At 39.8% G+C, this 21,070-nt stretch overlaps 1 protein-coding gene across 1 annotated transcript in view; it reads left to right on the top strand.

Moving 5' to 3' along the window:
• Positions 1-19,048, top strand: part of LOC137408617 (PC3-like endoprotease variant B) — a 45,469-nt gene extending 26,421 nt beyond the window's left edge. The window contains exons 9-17 of the mRNA XM_068095205.1: positions 836-1,008; positions 1,424-1,610; positions 3,466-3,631; positions 4,742-4,836; positions 5,413-5,536; positions 11,604-11,777; positions 13,825-14,015; positions 14,657-14,869; positions 18,927-19,048. Of these exons, the coding sequence (XP_067951306.1) occupies positions 836-1,008; positions 1,424-1,610; positions 3,466-3,631; positions 4,742-4,836; positions 5,413-5,536; positions 11,604-11,777; positions 13,825-14,015; positions 14,657-14,859 (1,313 nt within the window). The 3' untranslated portion in view covers positions 14,860-14,869; positions 18,927-19,048. The remainder of the gene's footprint in view (positions 1-835; positions 1,009-1,423; positions 1,611-3,465; positions 3,632-4,741; positions 4,837-5,412; positions 5,537-11,603; positions 11,778-13,824; positions 14,016-14,656; positions 14,870-18,926) is intronic.
• The last annotated feature ends 2,022 nt before the right edge of the window (positions 19,049-21,070 follow it).

Genomic DNA, 21,070 nt, shown 5'->3' with positions numbered 1-21,070 from the left:
TAACTTTATTTAAGTTATATTTAGAGTTTATGTTCTGCTACTGAACGCGTTGCTGTCAAATCTCCCTCACCGCCACTAGCCAATCCGTCTGTCTTGAAGGTGAGAACTCCATACAGTGATGTACGTAGTAAATTAGTAATCTTATATTTTATTGCAGATGATAACAACTAAATAGCTATTTGTTGCTTGAGAGCGTAGGTAGTGAATCTTGACAATTAAAACACGTTTTTCATCGTAATTTCTTGTTTCAGGTATGTTTTTTCATAGATTGGTAACAGATTAATTTGTATTTAGTTAGTTTATATGGGAAATACTGCCTTAATATCTGAGAAGATTGACATAGAAGGTCAGTCCTGGAATGCCTTAAGCTCGTATGCTGAGGTATAACTTTACACCTTAACAAGATGCTAGACTCACTAAAGTTTTAAAGGCTACAACCAAATACTAAAGTGAAACGGATGGTACTCCTCATCTCACCACCTCACCATACTACATGGATACAGCTTGTATGTACATATACGTATGCAATGAGATAGCTACGCAAGAAACATTTATATGCACAAATAACTTTGCTCAAGATATGCTGCAGTGAATGAAATGAAGGAAGGTTTGCTAATTTCATATTTACCAATGGGCTAAACCAATGGGAACTTTACCTGAAGCAGTTCCCATTGGTTGCTGCTTTGAGGTAAAAGACACGATTGGCCAACTCAAACCTTTCAGCTTGTCAGCAACCATAGTGAACCAAGCAAAAGGCTCAGCCACACACGTCTGATGCTGCCAGACATGTTTAATACTTCCAGACACATCTGATGCCTTTATATGTGCTGTGTAGGTGTGAGGATACTGGACGGCAGCGTGACAGATGCCTTGGAGGCAAGCGCTCTCTTGTTTAAGAATCAGGAAATAGATATCTACTCAGCATCATGGGGCCCTAGAGATGATGGCAAGACTATGGAAGCACCTGCTAAGCATTGTCAAAATGCTCTGAAGCAAGGAGCACGAGAGGTGTGTGTATACTTGCATGTAACTGAGTATTTTTAATAAGTTTGTAGTTATAATTATAATAATAGATTGAGGAAATATTCCTGGCCTTTGGTAATTTATTATGATGATGAAATCAAGATTTTGATGGATGCCACCAAAGTCATCCATCATATATTGTTACATCCATGGAAGCCATGGCACCATGCTTTTATGACTCATTCATTTTAGCACCATCTTTGACTGAACAAAGAGGCTATGTGAGTTGACTTTTATTGAAGCTCGATACAAAGTGGCTTTGCCTCCTGCCACATTTAATTAGCAGTTGTCTTCCCAAAACTTTGCAACGGCACTATAAAAATGATTTTATTGCTAGGAATTTCCAATCAACACACAAAATACCCTTCTTCAAATGTACACATTTATGTTTTCATTATAGGGGCGAGGTGGAAAAGGCTCTATCTTTGTTTGGGCCACAGGCAATGGTGGATATAATGGAGATGATTGCGCTGCGGATGGTTACGTATCTAGCCCATATACTCTAAGCATTGGCTCTATAAATAACTATGCAGAAAGTACCTATTTTATGGAATGGTGTCCAAGTACCCTCGCTGTCATTTATACAGGTAAACTCAGAGGCTAAAGTCTCCAATGACTATAGTCACTATACCTAGTGGGTAGAAAATAACAATACTATCAGGATATATAGCAGGCTTCTATTAAGATCAATAGCCTGGAAATCTATTGGGCCTTGGGAGTGGCAGCCTAGCAGGCCGTGAGAGTGCAGTCTAGTGGGCTGTGGAAGTGGCAGTCTAGTGAGTTGTAAGAGTGGCAGTCTAGTTGGCCGTGAGGGTGGCAGTTCAGTGGGCCGTGGGAGTGGCAGTTTAGTGGGCTGTCGGGGTGGCAGTTCAGTGGGCCGTGAGAGTGGCAGTCTAGTGGCCGTGGGAGTGGCAATCTAGTGGGCTGTGAGAGTGGCAGTCTAGTGGGCTGTGAGAGTGGCAGTCTAGTGAGTTGTAAGAGTGGCAGTCTAGTTGGCCGTGAGGGTGGCAGTTCAGTGGGCCGTGGGAGTGGCAGTTTAGTGGGCTGTGGGGGTGGCAGTTCAGTGGGCCGTGAGAGTGGCAGTCTAGTGGCCGTGGGAGTGGCAATCTAGTGGGCTGTGAGAGTGGCAGTCTAGTGGGCTGTGAGAGTGGCAGTCTAGTGGGCTGTGGGAGTGGCAGTCTAGTGAGCTGTGGGAGTGGCAGTCTAGTGGGCTGTGAGAGTGACAGTCTAGTGGGCTGTGGGAGTGGCAGTCTAGTGGGCTGTGGGAATGGAAGTCTAGTGGACTGTGGGAGTGGCAGTCTAGTGGACTGTGGGAGTGGCAGTCTAGTGGACTGTGGGAGTGGCAGTCTAGTGGACTGTGGGAGTGGCAGTCTAGTGAGTTGTAAGAGTGGCAGTCTAGTGGGCTGTGGGAGTGGCAGTCTAGTGGGCTGTGGAAGTGGCAGTCTAGTGGGCTGTGGGAGTGGCAGTCTAGTGGACTGTGGGAGTGGCAGTCTAGTGGACCGTGGGAGTGGCAGTCTAGTGGGCTGTGGGAGTGGCAGTCTATTGGGCTGTGGGAGTGGCAGTCTATTGGGCTGTGGGAGTGGCAGTCTATTGGGCTGTGGGAGTGGCAGTCTAGTGAGCTGTGGGAGTGGCAGTCTAGTGGGCTGTGGGAGTGACAGTCTAGTGGGCTGTGGGAGTGGCAGTCTAGTGGGCTGTGGGAGTGGCAGTCTAGTGGACTGTGGGAGTGGCAGTCTAGTGGACCGTGGGAGTGGCAGTCTAGTGGGCTATGGGAGTGGCAGTCTATTGGGCTGTGGGAGTGGCAGTCTATTGGGCTGTGGGAGTGGCAGTCTAGTGGACCGTGGGAGTGGCAGTCTAGTGAGCTGTGGGAGTGGCAGTCTAGTGGGCTGTGGGAGTGACAGTCTAGTGGGCTGTGGGAGTGGCAGTCTAGTGGACCTTAGAGGTTAAAGTTACATTTCCAATACAGTCCAAAGGTGGTGACAGGTATGACATCCAACCTCAAATTGCTCTCTGCAACTGGGCATATCTCCAATCGTTGAGGTTCCTTGGCCACAGAACTCAGACATGTCCAGCCAAGATCACAGAGCCATCGTTTGCGCAACAAAAAAAAACACTCGCAGTCGCTGCTTTCAGTCAGCTAAACAGACATTATACTCTTTCTTTGAAAGATCCTTCATAAAAAAGTAAAAAATATATTGTGGTACTGCCAGCGATATGTTCTTTCTCTTTCAAACCATTGTTGGTCGAAACCAATAATACTGCCATCTGCTATGCTATCATGTCGATAAACTGTTGTATGAATTTAATAACTGGTGCTAAAAATTATTCCTTCAAGGTGTCTTGAACCTGCTAAGGAGATGCATTGCAACAGAAAGCGTTTTAGTCATTTCATGTTTACATGTAGACGATATTTGGGTCTTATTGAATGGCTAACACCCCTTGCAGGTGGTTTTCATACAAAAGCAGAAGCCATGTCCAACGACGAGTTATCACACCCCATTCTTAAAATAGTAACTACAGATGTGAGAAATAAATGTACTCTCAACTTTCAAGGCACATCAAGCGCTGCTCCGCTAGCAGCAGGAGTTGTGGCCCTCGTCCTCGAAGCTAAGTATGTTTACAGTGTATTAACTAGTCTCTATCTTTCATTACGGTGTTTATAACCCCTTTTCTCACAGCCATCAGCTCATTCATCTTGCAGCTATTTTCCTATGCGCAATCAAGTTTATACAAGCTAAGGTGTTTGCTTTGTATGTCAAAATCACCATATGTTTAGTCAAACTCTCCCATAAGAATACACCACAACTGGCCTAATTCGCTCTATAGTAAACACTCACTATTACTTGTTAAAAAACTTTACAGATCATTTTATGCAGCAATAAAACAAATGAAAGAGAAATAAAGGGAGATGCACAAAACATATGAACAAACAAATAAAAAACAAAGAAACCTTATTACTGTTATTTTAGCCTAGAGACTCGTAAACATGAGTGTAGGCCTGGTAGTGCATGGGTTCAGTAGTAGGCCTGGTAGTGCATGGGTTCAGTAGTAGGCCTGGTAGTGCATGGGTTCAGTAATAGGCCTGGTAGTGCATGGGTTCAGTAGTAGGCCTGGTAGTGCATGGGTTCAGTAATATATTAAGTAATAGAAGTAGGTTGAAATTCACGGTCTAACTTACTCTAACTTACATTACGTAAAATCTACATGAAATTATTTTGCATGCTTTTATTATCTGTACTCTTTTGGCTTGACTCATCCTTTATCTAATATTACAAGGAGCAATATTTCAACTAAACTCAAAGCAGTTTTTTGAACAGGTGATAGACAATAATTATAATCACTATAAATTTATGCGTTCTTTAATGATGCTAATTTCAGATATAAGAAGGAGGTAGAGATAGGCATCTTAACTTACCTCAACTTACACATCTAATGTTTAGCTTGTTCAATATTTTTTATTGTTTTATATGTTATTTTTAATTTTCAAATTCGGCTTTCTCACATTTACTCATGAAATCGTAATACTACCTACAAGCTCTGAGCATCATATTTTGGAAATTACTTTGACCAGACATTCAAATATTTCCTCTAAACATACATGGAACTTGATGAAAGTTGGTATGTTGAGGCAATGACAGCGAGTAAAGGTTCAACTCTATTAATTAACTGTATTAAATACTATCAATACTTTTACAAGTCTAACAGAAGTTTCTTTTTGTAGTCCAAAGTTGACTTGGAGAGACGTACAGCATATCGTAGTACTGACATCTAAGGTGCCTAATGCCATAGAGACAGGATGGACTATAAATGGGGCTGGTATGTTACGCTCTTACATGCATAGTGCTAAAGCTATGTTAGATTTTTTACACTGTTCTCTTTATATTATAACAGATGTGTTCACAGTTACTCACATAGAGCTACTTAATTACAGACTATAGTAAATATGTTCACAGTTACTCACATAGAGCTACGCAATTACAGACTGTGGTCAATATGCTCACAATTACTCACATAGAGCTACTCAATTACAGACTATATTCTAGATATGTTTACTGTTGCTAAAGTAAATTTTAAATTGCAAAATTTGTGAACAGTCACCTTTAAAAAAGATATAGAGCTGTTTACCTTAAGTGCTAACATAGAGTTTTGCTTTATGCAGTTGTGTATATACATGTATGTGCCAATTACATAGAGGTACTATTGATCATTTCTTCACCTAAAGTTATCCATAGGGTTACTTACAGAGAGCTTCTCGCTATTTTCGCCTCTATTAATCTCTTACACAATGTATCCTTCAACTTAGTAATAAAAGGACTGACTTGAAGACAGAAAATTATTCGCTCTACATAGACATTGAGAGCAATGTTATATCATATTTTTATATGTACGCAGGTTTACATATCAATGATAAGTTTGGATACGGCACATTGGATGCTGCACAGATGGTTCAACTCGCACAGATATGGAGCAATGTTGGACCCCAACACAGATGCGTTGTACAATCCCCTACAATAAGGTAACAGTTCTTTGCCGCTGTTTTCATCGGAGTTACTGGAACCTGTCTACACGCATTCAAAATACTTTGTGTATTGACATCGAAAACCTGAGAAAAATCATTATGCTAGTCAATATAGCGTTATAAACCACTCAGCATTCACTAATTTTGTGAATTTGTCTGATATACAATGGACCTCCACCATACAACATTAATTCATTTCGGCGTTAGCATTGTAAGACGAAGATATTGTATAGAGGGGTTTTATAGGAACCCATAGTAATTATCTAATGCGAACACCCCCTGGCAAAAGACAAAAGATTTTATATACTATGTATATAAAATTAATAACATAATAGTATATTAACCTTAGTAACTATAGTTACCTATTACAGGGTGCACTGTATCAACTAAATTACTCAGGAGTGCACTGTATCAGCTAAATAACTCAGGGGTGCACTGTATCAGCTAAATTACTCAGGGGTGCACTGTATCAGCTAAATAACTCTGGAGTGCACTGTATCAGCTAAATAACTCAGTAGTGCACTGTATCAGCTAAATAACTCAGGGTGCACTGTATCAGCTAAATTACTCGGGGGTGCACTGTATCAGCTAAATAACTCAGGGGTGCACTGTATCAGCTAAATTACTCAGGGGTGCACTGTATCAGCTAAATAACTCAGGGGTGCACTGTATCAGCTAAATAACTCAGGGATGCACTGTATCAGCTAAATAACTCAGGGGTGCACTGTATCAGCTAAATAACTCAGGGGTGTACTGTATCAGCTAAATAACTCAGGGATGCACTGTATCAGCTAAATAACTCAGGGTGCACTGTATCAGCTAAATTACTCGGGGGTGCACTGTATCAGCTAAATAACTCGGGGGTGCACTGTATCAGCTAAATAACTCAGGTGTGCACTGTATCAGCTAAATAACTCGGGGGTGCACTTTATCAGCTAAATAACTCAGGGGTGCACTGTATCAGCTAAATAACTCAGGTGTGCACTGTATCAGCTAAATAACTCAGGGGTGCACTGTATCAGCTAAATTACTCAGGTGTGCACTGTATCAGCTAAATAACTCAGGTGTGCACTGTATCAGCTAAATAACTCAGGTGTGCACTGTATCAGCTAAATAACTCGGGGGTGCACTGTATCAGCTAAATAACTCAGGGGTGCACTGTATCAGCTAAATAACTCAGGGATGCACTGTATCAGCTAAATAACTCAGGGGTGCACTGTATCAGCTAAATAACTCAGGGGTGTACTGTATCAGCTAAATAACTCAGGGATGCACTGTATCAGCTAAATAACTCAGGGGTCCACTGTATCAGCTAAATTACTCAGGGGTGCACTGTATCAGCTAAATAACTCAGGTGTGCACTGTATCAGCTAAATAACTCGGGGGTGCACTGTATCAGCTAAATAACTCAGGTGTGCACTGTATCAGCTAAATAACTCGGGGGTGCACTGTATCAGCTAAATAACTCAGGGGTGCACTGTATCAGCTAAATAACTCAGGGATGCACTGTATCAGCTAAATAACTCAGGGGTGCACTGTATCAGCTAAATAACTCAGGGGTGCACTCGCACTGTATCAGCTAAATAACTCAGGGGTGCACTCGCACTGTATCAGCTAAATAACTCAGGTGTGCACTGTATCAGCTAAATAACTCAGGTGTGCACTGTATCAGCTAAATAACTCGGGGGTGCACTGTATCAGCTAAATAACTCAGGGGTGCACTGTATCAGCTAAATAACTCAGGGATGCACTGTATCAGCTAAATAACTCAGGGGTGCACTGTATCAGCTAAATAACTCAGGGGTGTACTGTATCAGCTAAATAACTCGGGGGTGCACTTTATCAGCTAAATAACTCAGGGGTGCACTGTATCAGCTAAATAACTCAGGTGTGCACTGTATCAGCTAAATAACTCAGGGGTGCACTGTATCAGCTAAATTACTCAGGTGTGCACTGTATCAGCTAAATAACTCAGGTGTGCACTGTATCAGCTAAATAACTCAGGTGTGCACTGTATCAGCTAAATAACTCGGGGGTGCACTGTATCAGCTAAATAACTCAGGGGTGCACTGTATCAGCTAAATAACTCAGGGATGCACTGTATCAGCTAAATAACTCAGGGGTGCACTGTATCAGCTAAATAACTCAGGGGTGTACTGTATCAGCTAAATAACTCAGGGATGCACTGTATCAGCTAAATAACTCAGGGGTCCACTGTATCAGCTAAATTACTCAGGGGTGCACTGTATCAGCTAAATAACTCAGGTGTGCACTGTATCAGCTAAATAACTCGGGGTGCACTGTATCAGCTAAATAACTCAGGTGTGCACTGTATCAGCTAAATAACTCGGGGGTGCACTGTATCAGCTAAATAACTCAGGGGTGCACTGTATCAGCTAAATAACTCAGGGATGCACTGTATCAGCTAAATAACTCAGGGGTGCACTGTATCAGCTAAATAACTCAGGGGTGCACTCGCACTGTATCAGCTAAATAACTCAGGGGTGCACTCGCACTGTATCAGCTAAATAACTCAGGTGTGCACTGTATCAGCTAAATAACTCAGGTGTGCACTGTATCAGCTAAATAACTCGGGGGTGCACTGTATCAGCTAAATAACTCAGGGGTGCACTGTATCAGCTAAATAACTCAGGGATGCACTGTATCAGCTAAATAACTCAGGGGTGCACTGTATCAGCTAAATAACTCAGGGGTGTACTGTATCAGCTAAATAACTCAGGGATGCACTGTATCAGCTAAATAACTCAGGGGTCCACTGTATCAGCTAAATAACTCAGGGGTGTACTGTATCAGCTAAATAACTCAGGGATGCACTGTATCAGCTAAATAACTCAGGGGTGCACTGTATCAGCTAAATAACTCGGGGGTGCACTGTATCAGCTAAATAACTCAGGTGTGCACTGTATCAGCTAAATTACTCGGGGGTACACTGTATCAGCTAAACTACTCAAGGGTGCACTGTATCAGCTAAATAACTCAAGGGTGCACTGTATCAGCTAAATAACTCTGGAGTGCACTGTATCAGCTAAATAACTCAGGGGTGCACTGTATCAGCTAAATTACTCAGGGGTCCACTGCATCAGCTAAATACACGTGTAACTCAGGGGTGCACTGTATCAGCTAAATAACTCAGGTGTGCACTGTATCAGCTAAATAACTCAGGTGTGCACTGTATCAGCTAAATAACTCAGGTGTGCACTGTATCGGCTAAATTACTCAGGTGTGCACTGTATCAGCTAAATAACTCAGGGGTGCACTGTATCAGCTAAATAACTCAGGGGTGCACTGTATCAACTAAATAACTCAGGGGTGCACTGTATCAGCTAAATAACTCGGGGGTGCACTGTATCAGCTAAATAACTCGGGGGTGCACTGTATCAGCTAAATAACTCAGGTGTGCACTGTATCAGCTAAATAACTCGGGGGTGCACTTTATCAGCTAAATAACTCAGGGGTGCACTGTATCAGCTAAATAACTCAGGTGTGCACTGTATCAGCTAAATAACTCAGGGGTGCACTGTATCAGCTAAATTACTCAGGTGTGCACTGTATCAGCTAAATAACTCAGGTGTGCACTGTATCAGCTAAATAACTCAGGTGTGCACTGTATCAGCTAAATAACTCGGGGGTGCACTGTATCAGCTAAATAACTCAGGGGTGCACTGTATCAGCTAAATAACTCAGGGATGCACTGTATCAGCTAAATAACTCAGGGGTGCACTGTATCAGCTAAATAACTCAGGGGTGTACTGTATCAGCTAAATAACTCAGGGATGCACTGTATCAGCTAAATAACTCAGGGGTCCACTGTATCAGCTAAATTACTCAGGGGTGCACTGTATCAGCTAAATAACTCAGGTGTGCACTGTATCAGCTAAATAACTCGGGGGTGCACTGTATCAGCTAAATAACTCAGGTGTGCACTGTATCAGCTAAATAACTCGGGGGTGCACTGTATCAGCTAAATAACTCGGGGGTGCACTGTATCAGCTAAATAACTCAGGGATGCACTGTATCAGCTAAATAACTCAGGGGTGCACTGTATCAGCTAAATAACTCAGGGGTGCACTCGCACTGTATCAGCTAAATAACTCAGGGGTGCACTCGCACTGTATCAGCTAAATAACTCAGGTGTGCACTGTATCAGCTAAATAACTCAGGTGTGCACTGTATCAGCTAAATAACTCGGGGGTGCACTGTATCAGCTAAATAACTCAGGGGTGCACTGTATCAGCTAAATAACTCAGGGATGCACTGTATCAGCTAAATAACTCAGGGGTGCACTGTATCAGCTAAATAACTCAGGGGTGTACTGTATCAGCTAAATAACTCAGGGATGCACTGTATCAGCTAAATAACTCAGGGGTCCACTGTATCAGCTAAATAACTCAGGGGTGTACTGTATCAGCTAAATAACTCAGGGATGCACTGTATCAGCTAAATAACTCAGGGGTGCACTGTATCAGCTAAATAACTCGGGGGTGCACTGTATCAGCTAAATAACTCGGGGGTGCACTGTATCAGCTAAATAACTCAGGTGTGCACTGTATCAGCTAAATAACTCGGGGGTGCACTTTATCAGCTAAATAACTCAGGGGTGCACTGTATCAGCTAAATAACTCAGGTGTGCACTGTATCAGCTAAATAACTCGGGGGTGCACTGTATCAGCTAAATAACTCAGGTGTGCACTGTATCAGCTAAATAACTCAGGTGTGCACTGTATCAGCTAAATAACTCGGGGGTGCACTGTATCAGCTAAATAACTCAGGGATGCACTGTATCAGCTAAATAACTCAGGGGTCCACTGTATCAGCTAAATAACTCAGGTGTGCACTGTATCAGCTAAATAACTCAGGGGTGCACTGTATCAGCTAAATTACTCAGGGGTGCACTGTATCAGCTAAATAACTCAAGGGTGCACTGTATCAGCTAAATAACTCAGGGGTGCACTGTATCAGTTAAATTACTCAGGGGTGCACTGCACCAGCTAAATAACTCAGGGGTGCACTGTATCGGCTAAATTACTCAGGGGTGCACTGTATCAGTTAAATAACTCAAGGGTGCACTGTATCAGCTAAATAACTCAGGGGTGCACTGTATCAGCTAAATTACTCAGGGGTGCACTGCACCAGCTAAATTACTCAGGGGTGCACTGTATCAGCTAAATAACTCGGGGGTACACTGTATCAGCTAAATAACTCGGGGGTCCACTGTATCAGCTAAATTAGTCTAAAAATGGTAACCAATCTTTTTGATCCTTTAAGTCTGTCAGCTTCTAACATTAACCTGAATTAATATTATTTAAAGATTGTTAGTGGGTGTTTTAGCTCCACGTTCAGCCTTCCAATAATGATTATTAGTGGGTGTTCCAGCTCTGCCATCTAATAAATCATAATGACAATGCCTTCTGATAAAGCCCTCTAATAAATTCTATTAGAGGGCTTTGATTGTGAATTGATGCTAATTATTCATTTGTCATACTCATAAAATTCAGTGAAAGTTAAAGTTCAAATTAAAGTTAATTGGCTGGTAAAATGTTATAAGCTGTACCTGTCTTAGGGTCCTAGTGTGTATACCTCTAGCCCGTTAGAGCCGTAAAATACATCCTGTGCCGATATGTTTTGAAATCAAAGATTACGTCAACTGAATGCTGATCGTCATTCTCCATTTTAATTGTTTCAATTGTTTTAAGATTTTTAAAGAAATTTCATTAATTTGGTGAAAAATACCTTCGACCTTGATCTTTTAGATAGCTGTACATAGTTTTCAAATAGCACAGTATTGTAGTTGTTAGCTAATCTTATCTAATTTAGTTAATCCTAGTTAATCCGTATTGCTTCATATTTGCTAGTCGGCTTTATTACTTTGCATAATTCGCAATTTTATTAAATTTGCAATCATAAAAAAATCAACTTCGTCTGCCATTGGCCGACCAATCTTTACGCATAGTAAAAGAAAAATGTCAATCCATAGTAACTTTTATTTGCAGCGCTGGATTGATGTCCAAGATGTTGTTTGATAAAACAATATGTCAAATTGTAGTGAATTCAACAGTGCTACGCCTCTTGAGACTACTCTAGACACAGATGGATGCCAAAAGTCAAAAGAGGAAGAAAAGCACGTAGACAAGGTAGAGCACGTGCAGATACATGTCAAACTGATGACAGCTAGAAGGGGAGACATCAGAATATCCTTGCTGTCTCCTGCTGGTACCAAGTGCGTATCTCTTGCATAAAACTTCCCATAAACTTAAATGCAGCAATTGTTTGATTTTAGGCTGTCACAAGGAGTGGCTGAGACATCGTCTCAAACTTTCTTATAAGCAAATTTCTAAACCTTGTTTTAACCACCATTATGCTGAAGTGATTATTAAACATTGTCATAATTAGGAGTTGTCTACACAATATTAAATTCCACAAATAGTTCTCTCGTCAAGCAACGGGTTGTGGGTTTTTTCAAGCTTTTCAATTTATCTGCAAACATCGTAAGCACACCAACCTGCTCATAGCCTTTGATACTGTGTTTAATAAGCACACCAACCTGACCATAGCCTGTGATACTGTGTTTAATGAGCACACCAACCTGATCATAGCCTGTGATACTGTGTTTAATAAGCACACCAACCTGATCATAGCCTGTGATACTGTGTTTAATAAGCACACCAACCTGCTCATAGCCTGTGATACTGTGTTTAATGAGCACACCAACCTGCTCATAGCCTGTGATACTGTGTTTAATAAGCACACCAACCTGCTCATAGCTTGTGATACTGTGTTTATTAAGCACACCAACCTGCTCATAGCCTGTGATACTGTGTTTAATGAGCACACCAACCTGATCATAGCCTGTGATACTGTGTTTAATAAGCACACCAAACTGATCATAGCCTGTGATACTGTGTTTAATAAGCACACCAACCTGATCATAGCCTGTGATATTGTGTTTAGAATACTATGAGTGCTTTGAAAGATCAATAAAATAGACAATGTACCTCCCCGTGGCTAAATTAGGAAACTTTGGTGGTGGCATGCTTAGATCGATTAGAAATAGCAGAGCAGTCTTAGCAAATATCATGCAGTAAGACGTCTGCTAGCCAAACTGTTACTCAAAATCAGCAAATGGTTCTTTAAGTTTATCATAAAGACAAACAAAGGTTTAAGCATTTGTTTATCTGGTGACAAACTAGTCATTCTTGTTAGTAGCAATGCTGGAGCTGATTCTCCATGTTACAAAAAACTAATTGTTAAAAATTTTAGAGGCTCATGCGATTAGGCTGCAATAGAAACATTCAGACTACCGTTGCCTCATTATTGTAGAAATGCAGTAGTTTATGCCTCTATTTGGGCTACACAAGGACAGACAATAACCAACTCAGACAGTTTGTGTTGACAGTGGCTAAGCGCAAGAGTGGTGATGCACTAGTACCAAAAAACCTCTATTTAAATGCCATGGCACTCTACTGTTCAACCATTCTACTATAGTGGCAGTTAATTAGAGGAGGCGTTCAAATAAAGGCTGATGCTGTATTTTTTGACGAGTTCGGCCAAATTTTGGGACAATAAATTCAACTCTTTTATGAGTGAAGTGATGTTAATGTCGCCTACATTTTGCACTCTCTTTTGACTGTATAGAAGTTTGACTGTGTAGAGGTTTGACTGTATAGAGGTTTGACTGTATAAAGGTTTGACTGTATAGAAGTTTGACTGTATAGAGGTTTGACTGTATAAAGGTTTGACTGTATAGAGGTTTGACTGTATAGAGGTTTGACTGTATAAAGGTTTGACTGTATAGAGATTTGACTGTATAGAGGTTTGACTGTATAAAGGTTTGACTGTATAGAGGTTTGACTGTATAGAGATTTGACTGTATAGAGGTTTAACTGTATAGAGATTTGGCTGTATAGTTTATTACAAACAAATCTGAAGAATAGTACATCAACTCAGTTTAGACCAGCTCGGCACAACTCAGGACAGCCTTGGCCAGCTTGGCCTGGGTCATACATAAGGAGGCGGGACCTCCTGGCAAAGATTCCTATAGAAGGCACTGGCAAGACAAGAAGGATCAGAGCCTATTTGCACTTGCTTGTTAATTGATGAATGCCTCACTCTATGTTCATAAGTGTAGTAAATACATGTATTAAACTGAGTAAGTATTAAACTTGGGGTGCACCGAGCTATTCTTGCATGTAGAGCTAGTAAAATTGACAGCACAAATCCTTTACACAAAGAGCTAATTTTCTAATCTCAGGTTATGTCTTATTTAGTTCTGAGATGCTCTCGCCGAGAAGAAAAGACGACTCTAAAGGTGGCATAGATTTCACATTTATGACTGTACGTTGTTGGAATGAGAATCCACGTGGCACCTGGAAGCTGACCATTACTGACACCGGTGCTGACTCTGATGTCAGCACTTTTTATGGCTGGTCATTGACCGTACTTGGCACAGCCCAAAAGAGTATGTACATCTAATAAAGGTTTATGCACTCTTCACCTGAGTTTCCAGTATTCATACTTTTGAAGGCTAAAAATTGTTTGAAATTAAATAGTTTATCAAAATTGACTGAAGATTGAAGCATGAAAATATGAAAGTTTTCAATTTATTCATCTGAAACTGGATTGCTATGATTCGCATCTGGTCATTGCAAGCTAATAGAGCTGTTAGTAGTCTGTTTCTAGAATAGTTCAACCAAATTACTATTTAAATATTATTTAAAGTAAGTTTTTATGGAAATTTGAAGTTACGGTAAAATACAACATGAAGCATTGAAAGAAGAATTTTCTTTTCTCTATTTGAATGATAATACAATAAGACATTTCGCTATTCAAGCAGCTCGTCGTAGTCCTTGAACTTGCATGAGCACTTCTCCGAATCAATGTTTTTAAACACGCCAATCATGTGGTGCAGTCTTGGATAAACAGGCCGTGGTTTTTACTAACATCACTACAGATCTTCTCTCTTTTGTGCCTAGAAGACTTATAATTGATACTTTCAGCATTTCTATTGACTCAGTTATGGAAGACTGGTAGTTTCAGGCAGAAATGTCAATAAATTACTTTTTCTATTAGTTGTCTGTTTAGCCACGATTTAATTTTCAGCGACGACGCGAGACACGAGTTCACTATTTGATGAAAAAGCATACAACCCGAGCAAAGGAACTTTGAATGAGTTCATGACCCTAGAGTCTGATGCCGCTGTTAATGTTAACATCAAACCGGGAGAAGAATCAGATGTGATTCGTGACTTTGCGAGTGCTGACCAAAACCCTAAGCATCTCGGCAGTAAGGATCCTGATGGTTAGTAAATAAACAGTAACTTTAAAAGTATCATTTGACTGGTCACTTGTCTTCGACTGTCATATTGCATCTGATTAGTCACTTGTCATTGACTGTCAGTATTCATTTGATTGGTCCCTTGTCTGTGACTGTCATCGTGAATTTGACTAGTCCCTGGTCTGTAGCTGTTAGTATGCATCATTCTAATAGTCACGTTTGTTGCTGTCAGTATGCGGATGATTTGTCATTGGCCTGACACTTACTGTATTAGTCACTTGTCTATGATTGTCAGTAGGTATCTGATTGCCGCTATTCTCTGGTTGCCACACTAAGCTTTGCTAACTGCAGGACTCCATCAATGTCATCAATATCTGAATCATTAATACTATCAATTTTTACCTTTCACATCCTACAAACACAAAGCTCTAGTTTGTGTATTGTTTGTTGTAACATGTTTATGTATTTTTCTCGCGAGAATGTCATAAGAAATCATGTGACAATCCTTGCAGGTTAGTTGTAACACATTCATAGACTCAGTCTATTAGACTGAGTAATAAAAGTGATACACAATTTCTTACACGAATGAGTCAAAGCCCCTTCTCAACCTTCAGGTGGTCGCTAAATGTACTAGTACAAGACTACTAGCTATTAGATTCATATTAGTAATTTAGCTTGTGCCCTGCTGCCTCTAAAAATAGCGTAGACAGTCGGAGTCTCATACATGTGGACATTATATTCATTAATAATAGATGTTTGTTCATATGTCTATAAGTTGTTTTATATTTACATTTAAACACTTTTATAGTTGTTTTATTTTTTCTCTTAACTTAATTCAACAAAACACTCTTTTCATGATCTGAAATTTAAAAGTTACAGTTGATTGAAAAAGTTTGAAAACCTTTACAGTTGTTTGATTTTTCTCTTAATTTATTTGAAACGTACAAAACACTTTTCCCATGATATGAAGTTTGAAAGTTAGAATGGTAAATGTTTTTATATGTTGAATACAAGTGAATATTCTGTGCAAAGACTTTTTTATTACCCGGGCAACTCCATGCATTCCGCTATGTAAATCTGTAAACGAAAAATGCTTTGAACGTGAACAATTGTATTATCTCGAGTAGGAATTGCCTTTCCTTTCTTTCTCCGTTCAGTCAAACAAAGTATCAGACAAAGACAGTTCAATTATCTCATTTTTACGTTTGTACTGGTATTGAGAGGTATTGAGAGGTATTTGTGTCAGTATTGAGAGGTACCAGTATCGTTCATCAAATCTTTGAATACAACGAGCTTCTGCTGCACCAGTAACTTTTTTTATACACATATTTCTATGTACTCATTGTTTATCTTTTTTCTTCATTTATTTAAATGACACGAATAAACTTTTCTCATGAGATAAAGTTTTAAAAATTAAAATGGTTAATGTTGTATATGTTGAATAAAAATAAGTTTTCTGTGCAAAGACTTTTTTATTAGCCGGGCAACGCCGAGCAGTCATCTAGTTTTTACTACCTATAATAATAGGCGTGTCTACCCGGCGCAATGGTTGGAGGCGTGTCTACCCGGCGCAATGGTTGGAGGCGTGTCTACCCGGCGCAATGGTTGGAGGCGTGTCTACCCGGCGCAATGGTTGGAGGTTGGGAGATGGGATAGCATCATGCAGTATTAAAACTCACAACTTTCACCATGGTAGATATAACCACTGTGCTAACTGACCACCTTTCACAACTGTTAGATATGGAAAATTATAGATCCTATTCGAAAATCGATATTTCCGATTGAGTGAGTTTCCTGTTTGACTCGCTGATTTATTGTGCTGTCATTGTTATATATATACTACAAGTTGTGTTGACAATGATTATAAACTAGTGATGCACCTTCCCTGCACAGGCCCGTATTTCCAGGAGCGGCTGAGCCGCCCAGCTGCTCCTGGGAATACGGGCCTGAAATTGTACTCGCCTCACATCTTTCTCTTCTTCACTCATCTTCTACCAAAGCTAACGAGCCCTATGGTCAGGAGTATATACAATCATGGATATTGTAAATGTTTAGTTGGATGATAGAGTTGGATATAGTAGGAGACTATTAGACGGTACTACATGTAGATGGATCTTCAGTGCAAACACACAAACAACATCAGTTTGGGTTTCCGGCTTTTAGCGAGCCGACTCAATCTTATTGTAACTGGAAACATCGATTGTCCAATAGGATCTATAATTTTCCGTTAGATATTAGACCAGGCCATCTCTCACGGCACACTAGACTGCCGGTGCACTAGTCCATTATAAATGTTGAAGTTATTAGTTAACACTCATAAATATGTTTAATAGTGCATTTATCATAGACTTGCGGATGAATGACCATGATATTTCTTTGGGGCATCAACATTGTTACTAGATACTCTTTGTTAGATCTATGGGTTTATTTTTACCACCTACAGTAACAGGACAAAGTAGTTCTATTGAGAACAACTAGTGCAAACCTAGAGCTTAGTTTAATTATTTGAACAAATTAAAGAGTGACATATCTCCGACATTCTTTGACAAGTACTGAAAGTTCCATTGATGTGCTGTGTTAGTAAGAGTCATGTGAAACTGTTGTATAGCCTTGACTCTATAGCAATAGCATTATTGTCTCATTGTACAAAATATGAAAAGTTGCGCCGATTGTCAACGTTGGTCAGGAGCACAGTATATATCGGAAACTAAGGCTATTGTAAAGAAAACTCAGAAACTGTATGTTATATTATTGCTCACCAAGCTCTGAGCTCTATATCAACATTGTAACCAAACATTAATAAACTGTTTTTGAAAATTTAAAAACTCATAATAGTATTTATTTTATCTCTTTTAACTACTAAAATAACTTTATTTACTTTAAATATGATCAGTTAACACATACAAAGCGGGATAATTCAGTCTGTTAATTTTTTTATCAGATCTTGACTAACTTTGCTTTGTTTTTTCCACTTTCAGCTTAGCACTTTGAAATTTTGGCCGTTTTGCCTCTATGTTTTCACCCTTGTCCCGACCAAAGTTGCTAACCGATTGGACTAGTAATTCTCGAGACACCAAAATACTGAGAGCATTTCAAACGAGATAAGAAATGAAAGATGGCTGCCGACAGATTAGTTTATAATGACACACTGATTGAAGTTCTTAGTAATTAAAGCACAGAACTAGACAAAGCTAGAAAACTTCTCATCATAAGAAACAAGAACTAAAACTATTTTTTTTTATTCATAAAACCTATTCACTCTATATGGTTCTTTTTCTTTGTTTTATAAAGACTAGGTCTAGTATCAGGGAACCCGCATGTATACAAGACTAGGTCTAGTATCAGGGAACCCGCATGTACACAAGACTAGGTCTAGTATCAGGGACCCGCATGTATACAAGACTAGGTCTAGTATCAGAGAACCCGCATGTATACAAGACTAAGTCTAGTATCAGAGAACCCGCATGTATACAAGACTAGGTCTAGTATCAGGGAACCCGCATGTATACAAGACTAGGTCTAGTATCAGGGAACCCGCATGTATACAAGACTAGGTCTAGTATCAGGGAAACCGCAAGTATACAAGACTAGGTCTAGTATCAGGGAACAGTAGCATGTATACAAGACTAGGTCTAGTATCAAGGAACCCGCATGTATACAAGACTAGGTCCAGTATCAGAGAACCCGCATGTATACAAGACTAGGTCTAGTATCAGGGAACCCGCATGTATACAAGACTAGGTCTAGTATCAGGGAACCCGCAAGTATACAAGACTAGGTCTAGTATCAGGGACCCGCATGTATACAAGACTAGGTCTAGTATCAGGGAACCCGCATGTATACAAGACTAGGTCTAGTATCAGAGAACCCGCATGTATACAAGACTAGGTCTAGTATCAGGGAACCCGCATGTATACAAGACTAGGTCTAGTATCAGGGAACCTGCATGTATACAATACTAGGTCTAGTATCAGGGACCCGCATGTATACAAGACTAGGTCTCAAACTGCTAAAGGTACATGTAGTAGGTACATCCTGGTGAATGACACAGGACAGGTGATATAATCGTTTACATGGTGCTATGTTGTAGAGGAAGCTCACCATCTCACACAAGATATAACAAAACTAGTCGATGGTATGCCTGCAGAGAAGCTCCAGTATTTGCTTGATGCTCTCAAGAAAGACGTGCAAACTGCGAAAGAGGAGAGAGACAGACGAAGAGGCTTAACTTAGACTGTTCTTTATGACTCCGACGACAAAGATGTGATCTCAATCAATTTTACTAGTTATTTTTACAGTTCTAAATATATTGATCAGTAGCAGGATGCTACTTACAATCGGAGATGCTCTGATGTTAACACAGGTTCTAAGGCTATGACCTTAACGTTTATTAGTTTATAAGCAAATTATGTTTCTTAGCTGTGTACCGCACACCAAGGAACTACTGTAAGGTGATTATTATAACCGTGTGATGTAGTTCAATGTAGATCAAAGGGTCTTTATTTTTATTTCACAGAGAATGAGTCTCTAAATACAGAATTATGCTCTCAATTTATTAGTTGCCTTTTTGCTTTTTCATCAAAACTGGTCACTTGTATTATTGTACTTCTGTTGCTTTAGAGTGGTTCAAAATTTTGATATCAATTTGATTTAGTGAGGAAAAGGGAGCGCAAACTGAATGGAATTCTAAGGAAACCAATCAAGTTAAACAGTGGAATTTTCCGCAAGACTTCAGACATGATTTCTCAAAAAACCAAATTGATTAAGCTGAACCACCCTTTCCGGATCAAGTAGTCTGAATGAAGTATCTACTTATCTACTGATAAGTAGATATAATCCCACAACCAAATGAGCGGAGCGAAGTTTGAGAGTTTTTATGATAAATGCATGTGCACACAACTTACGAATATTATTCATCAACAAAGTCGCAAACCCTTGTCTCGAAATCTCATCAACAAATTTAACCATCGTTTTGTAGAATCGTTAAAGTATAACGACGATACAAAACACATATAAGCCTATCTAAATATGTTACCAAGTCTTTGTAAATTGTCGACAGTCTCTTCAAACCTACCCATCTGAACGGATTATACACAAATAGACAGATTTATTTGGCCGAAAATCGTTATTAAAACTTGCTAAGCCTTACTTTTATCAAAGTTAAGACCGGAAATTGAAACGCCGAGCGACAGAGAATAGAACGATTAAGTCGTGCGCATTTCACGAAAAAATAACGTGCACGTTTCACCAGTCTATAGCATTGTCAAATCGCCGAAAGTTTCTGTAATTAACGTAGGAGTAATGAAATAGTTTCATTTTTGCCGATTTCAAAGTAACTGACATTTTAGACACTTTTGAGTACTTTCGTATTCTAACTGATGTCCAACGCAGTGTAAGTAAAGGAAATTGTTATTATTAGGAGATTATTACAATATTTAATTATAAGTTTGGATGACTACAGAACAATGACTACGTCGTACAGATTTTCTAAAAATCTATATAAATATCACAACTTCTTGATATTGCTAGCTATGGCGTTTTGAAATGTAAACAAAATTGTGCATTGGTTTTATATTATTACTGTATTAATAATATTGGTTATTCTAAATAATATCAGTGCATTTTACTTCTAATATTGCATTTCTCCTATTGCAGGGGGAGAGATATAAACATATAATCTTTTCCTTTCATTATTGCTATTTGTTGTATATAATAACACCCACACCCAGTACATTACAGCTACCATTGCAGTTATCCTATTGCACTGCAGTGCCATCTGACTGCTAATATTGCATTTCTCAACCATCAGTACACTTTCTTTTTTCCAATATCTCTTTGGTCGTGGGCTGTATGACAGTGGAATTTCTAGTTTAGTTTTGTCTTTCAATTTTTTGTTTTTCACTTTTGTTTTAGTCTTTTCCATGCAAAAAAATATCAGCTGTGGAAACGCATAAATCATAATTTTGAACTCCTGCGCCTAAATTGGTCTACATCACAGCAGAAACTGCCACTGAAGGGCCCGAGCAACTTCATTTCTAGAGCTCTATTGTCTGCTCCGCCCACAGCCTGATAGCATCACAACAACTAGATATGCACTTTATCAGTGCTGTTTCGATGATCGGCTAGCCTCATCATAAGTCAGACTTGTCTCCTCTTGTCTTTCCTAGATAATGGCGAGTTTGACTAGTGGGCGGAGCTTAGGTATTCTTCCTGGCTGCGAATGCTTCGCAAAGCTAGTAA

This window comes from Watersipora subatra, chromosome 11 (genome assembly GCF_963576615.1).
Source record: "Watersipora subatra chromosome 11, tzWatSuba1.1, whole genome shotgun sequence".
Lineage (NCBI taxonomy): Eukaryota > Metazoa > Bryozoa > Gymnolaemata > Cheilostomatida > Watersiporidae > Watersipora > Watersipora subatra.
This window is presented reverse-complemented; position numbering and strand designations above follow the sequence as displayed.